This window comes from Apaloderma vittatum, unplaced genomic scaffold (assembly GCF_000703405.1).
Source record: "Apaloderma vittatum isolate BGI_N311 unplaced genomic scaffold, ASM70340v1 scaffold37570, whole genome shotgun sequence".
Lineage (NCBI taxonomy): Eukaryota > Metazoa > Chordata > Aves > Trogoniformes > Trogonidae > Apaloderma > Apaloderma vittatum.
The window spans coordinates 1-4,262 of NW_009696960.1; the positions used below are offsets into that span (position 1 = coordinate 1).

The following is a 4,262-nucleotide window of genomic DNA, read 5'->3' on the forward strand; positions in this document are numbered from 1 at the left end:
CCCCAGGACGCTGCCCCCACAGGGCTCCCTGGCACCACGTGCCCCCTTGGCACCCTACAGCAGGGCCTTCAGCACCTCAACAGGCTGCAGGAGCACCTTCAACGTGCAGGATGGCAGCGACTTTCAGGACCGGGTGGTGAACAACCCCAAGCCCGTTGTGGTGGACTTCCACGCACAGTAAGTTCTCTCCCATGGCTCTTGCATCCCTCTCTGCCACCACTGGTGCAGGTGTGTCCCTGCTGCTTTCCTGACACGGTGGCACTCCGGGCACGGCAGGGATACAAGTATGCCCAAGGGCTTCCCATGCAGTGTAGCTGCCAACTGCCCTGCTTGGTGTCTGGTCTTAAAAGGTGCTTCTCCCTCTGCGGCGTCAATCCATAGAGATTTCACTCATCAGGTTGCACCACTGTAGGTGTAGCTCTACCCTGCGGGAGTGTAAAACACAAGTGCCATGGAAGGTGTTCCTCACAGCGGCATAGCTGTACCTCCCAAGTGCCTGGGTGTCACCCTGACCCCAGTATTGCGTCACCATGCAATAGACACCTCAAGAAAAAGCTCTGATATCTCACTTTTTTAGATTTATGGATTAAATGCCCTCTTAAAAACACTAAATTATATTAACAGCCACGGAAGAACGCTGCACTTGGTATACCCCTGCACTGTCATGTTGTGTTTTTCCAGTTTTCTTAGGCTGCATGCTTTCAAGGCAGGGCTCTTGACAGTAAATGCCTTGATGTATTAATAAAAGCCACGTGGTACCAACGGCAACATTTGTCATCGATAAAAATGTTGTCATTCTCTTGCCAGTAAAAATATTCTTAAGTGTTATGTGCTGGGCTAACAATACTGATTATCTTTGGTTTCTCACGTGTTTTCATAATCTGGCAGTGCTGTCATGTGAGCCTGTTGTGGCTGATTCTGGGCAAACGGAATATGAAACAGCCTCAAAACTTCTGGTTTACATAGACTAAACTGACAAACCAAATTGAATGTTAATTGGGATCATCCAGGGAGGAGGGACAAATAATGAAAGCCTGAAACCTGATACAGAAGGAGGCTGAGGAGGAACAAAGTTTACCAGAGCTTCAGTTTTAAAAGAAAAGGGCACTTAGAGCTTTAAACAATATTTTCCTTGCACTGAGCAAGTTTCTACTATCCTAACTGGACCAGTTAGAGGATGCAGGGGATGTTTTCTGTTTACAGGGCTCCACAAAATCTTACGTTGCAGCGCTTGAGTTTGGACAGATGCGATGCCGCTGCCAGTTTTGCAGCTAGAGAGGAATTTCTGTAAACCCTGCAGTGTGTGCAGCAGGGAAGTTGATGATCTGATGATTGGCATAAACCAATTTGAGTGTGGGCTGCAACCCCCACACCCAGCAGCAACACTCCCTTTAGGGCAGCTTTGTGGTCAGCAGGGTCACAGCTCTGCCTGTACACACCAGCGAGGACACAAGGCAGGGTAGGAACGAATGGCCAAAAAGAGGGGGCAGGAGAACCACCGAGGCTGGCAGAGCAGACTACAGTACAATCAAAATGACATCAGAAGCACCACAAATGCTGAATGGTGACCTCTGCTTCCACTCAGTCCCCACCACCACACACTCACACATAGGTAAAAAACACCTTTGATAGCTACTTTATGAGAGAAATGTTTTTCTAAGCCTTGGTTTGGGTATGCTGTTTCCAGGCTGGCTCTCAAATGGAACAGCAACAGTGGTGAAGACGCTGGCGGGCCAGCCAGCCTTCTCTAGCAGCCCCTGTGCTTGCCTCCTCTAATGTCCCCTCTCTCCTTTCTCCATCAGGTGGTGTGGCCCCTGCAAGATCCTAGGCCCCAGGCTAGAGAAGATGGTGGCCAAGCAGGAGGGGAAAGTGCTGATGGCCAAAGTGGACATCGACGATCACACAGACCTTGCGATTGAGTATGAGGTAGGAGGCAGAAGAGCATGGCCTTTCTTTTCGTGCTTGGCAGGGCAACGAAGGTCCCCCCTGGGGGAGACGTGTTAGTGCACAGCACAGCAGCGGTGTTGGTGGGAAGGGGAAGCCCGGTGCCTACAGGTTCCTGATCCCTCAGATCACTCACTAGTAGGTGGATTTTGCTGCTTGGCTCTCCTGCAGCTCAGCTGCTTATGCTCAGCATCCTCACGTCTAATTCTGTGGAATGGTGTCCTCGGAGCCTCACAGGCATCTGTCAGTGTAAATGCTTGCCTGGCTTCGAGGACCCTGCAGCATACGCAGCATTCTCCTGCATGCGAGGGCTGCTCAGGTGCAGGGCAGGAAGATGTAAGTAACAAGCCCTGGTCTGCTCTGCTCTTGAATGTGGTTCTTTCTTCTGCCAGCCCATCCTCTCTTTTCCTTCCCTGCTGGAGCTCTCTTGCTGGGTGACAATGTCCTGTCCTTAAGCCATGGCACAAGGAGACACTGGGCATTTATTTTGGACACATGGAAGCTGGGTTGAAGAACAACCATAATCAACAGGAGCATGTATCCTGCTTTTGACGAGTGTCAACCGTGGTGCCTACACGAGTGTTTTACATTGGGTGTGTTCTTTGTGCTGCCTTGCTCCCAGGAAGGAGCAGACTGACTGGAGAAAACCACAGCTTTGGTTTACAAGATTTATGTTTTTCTTTTCCCTGTGACGGTGATTAGGTAGTTTAGAAATGCAAAAACCCTCTGACGACTGTGCTGGCCTTTGTTGTCTCTCCTCGTAAACTTTGTTGTCTCTCCTCCTAAACAAAAACTCGGTCTATAGAGTTGGGGCATCCTGCTGCTGTGTTTTACAGGGAAGAAGAGTGCTTAATTTTCACAGATGGAGCTGCTCCCTCTCTGCCGATGAAATCCTACTCCCAGTGTGGACGCCAGCACAGGAAGCTCCTTGAGCTGCCCAGCAAAGTGTGAACCATCTCCTGAGCAAGCTGTCATTTTGTTGAGCCTGGAAGAGATGCTCTGTGCTGTTCCCACACCCTGCCGAGCCGGCAGGAGAAGGAAGTGGAAACAGCTTGTTCCCTCCCACTCTGTCCCAAGGAGACCTCCTCTGCCTGTGCTGTGGTGGTGTGTCCACCCAGCTGGCACCCACAGACGTGCCTTGCAGCTTCCACAAGCTCAGCGTGAGAGCCTGCGGTGCTCTCCTCGGTGGTGGGGAGCTGACAGATACGCCCCAGGCCAAGGGAGCAGGGCCACAGCTTGCAAGCCCAAAGGCTGCGTAGCTTGAGGGTGCTGGTGAGAAGTTAAGAGGGTGAGGTTGTTTTCAGTGGTGGTTGGAAAGTCCATAAATCCTAAAAGGTGTAGGCGAGGCTCTGGTAGCAGCCACCCTAAGGAGAAAAGGAGAAGAGAATAGAGATTATTAGCTTAACTCTTGTATAGTTCCAAGCCTTCCAGTAGATCGAATTAGCTGGGATTACAAGAGGATAATCTCAGATGACTGGAAAATGGCAAACGGCATGCATGCGTTTCAAGAAACGTCTTTAAAAAGAGGCCGAAAGCTCCCAGGTTGTGCCGGCTTGGTGACATGCTGCATGTGCTCTCCCACTGGATGGCGAGGGAGCAGCTGCACAGCCTGCTGTGGACATGTGTCTGTCTGCAGGACTGTCTGTCTGTCTTGCAGAGGTGCGAGCAGGGTCGAAGCTGCAGGCAAGGGTCAGCTTCCTTGTATACAAACATGATGAAGTTTGTGTTGCAGGAGAGCCTGGGCATCATTGCTGCATCCTCCACTCTCAGAGTGATACATGTCTTCTACATGTTATCCCCATGACTAAGACCCCATCCCTAAGCAGTGTCTATGAGTAGAATAGCTGCAAATGGGATGAGTTAAAGGAGAAATTTTTGCTTTAATCATCATAGTTTGGGGCATCCTGTTCAAGGCAGAAGTTTGATGTGTGTGCTGAGCACGTGCTTGCTTTTGCTTCGTCTTGCGGCAAGTTGTCATTTCAGGAGGTGTGAGCATAAGGGTTGATGGGAAGATACCAAGTTGAGATCAAAGAGGAACCAAAGGCAGTGTTTGGGAGAGATGAGGAAAACTAAAGGTGGCATTTGGGAGGGATTAGGAAAGATTTATTTGTTTTAAAGCCGTTCCATTGGGGATCAGATGTCTGCAGGCTGAGAAGGTTTTTGTTTTGGGGGTTTTCAGCATCGATGCCACCCCCACAGCTCCTCCACTAGCTGCCAGGAAGTCTCCTTCCTTCCACATCCTCTGCCCACACACCCGCTGCCCGATTGCACAACATCCTCTTCAGCAGCCTCCTTGGGGCGGGGCAGGGGGAGGGGGA

At 50.7% G+C, this 4,262-nt stretch overlaps 1 protein-coding gene across 1 annotated transcript in view; it reads left to right on the forward strand.

Annotated features, from left to right (window-relative positions):
* Positions 1 to 4: 4 nt before the first annotated feature.
* TXN2 (thioredoxin 2) overlaps positions 5 to 4,262 on the forward strand; it is a gene marked incomplete at its 5' end in the record, with an annotated part of 7,308 nt that continues 3,050 nt past the window's right edge. The window contains 2 exons of the mRNA XM_009876683.1: positions 5 to 177; positions 1,803 to 1,926. Of these exons, the coding sequence (XP_009874985.1) occupies positions 5 to 177; positions 1,803 to 1,926 (297 nt within the window). The remainder of the gene's footprint in view (positions 178 to 1,802; positions 1,927 to 4,262) is intronic.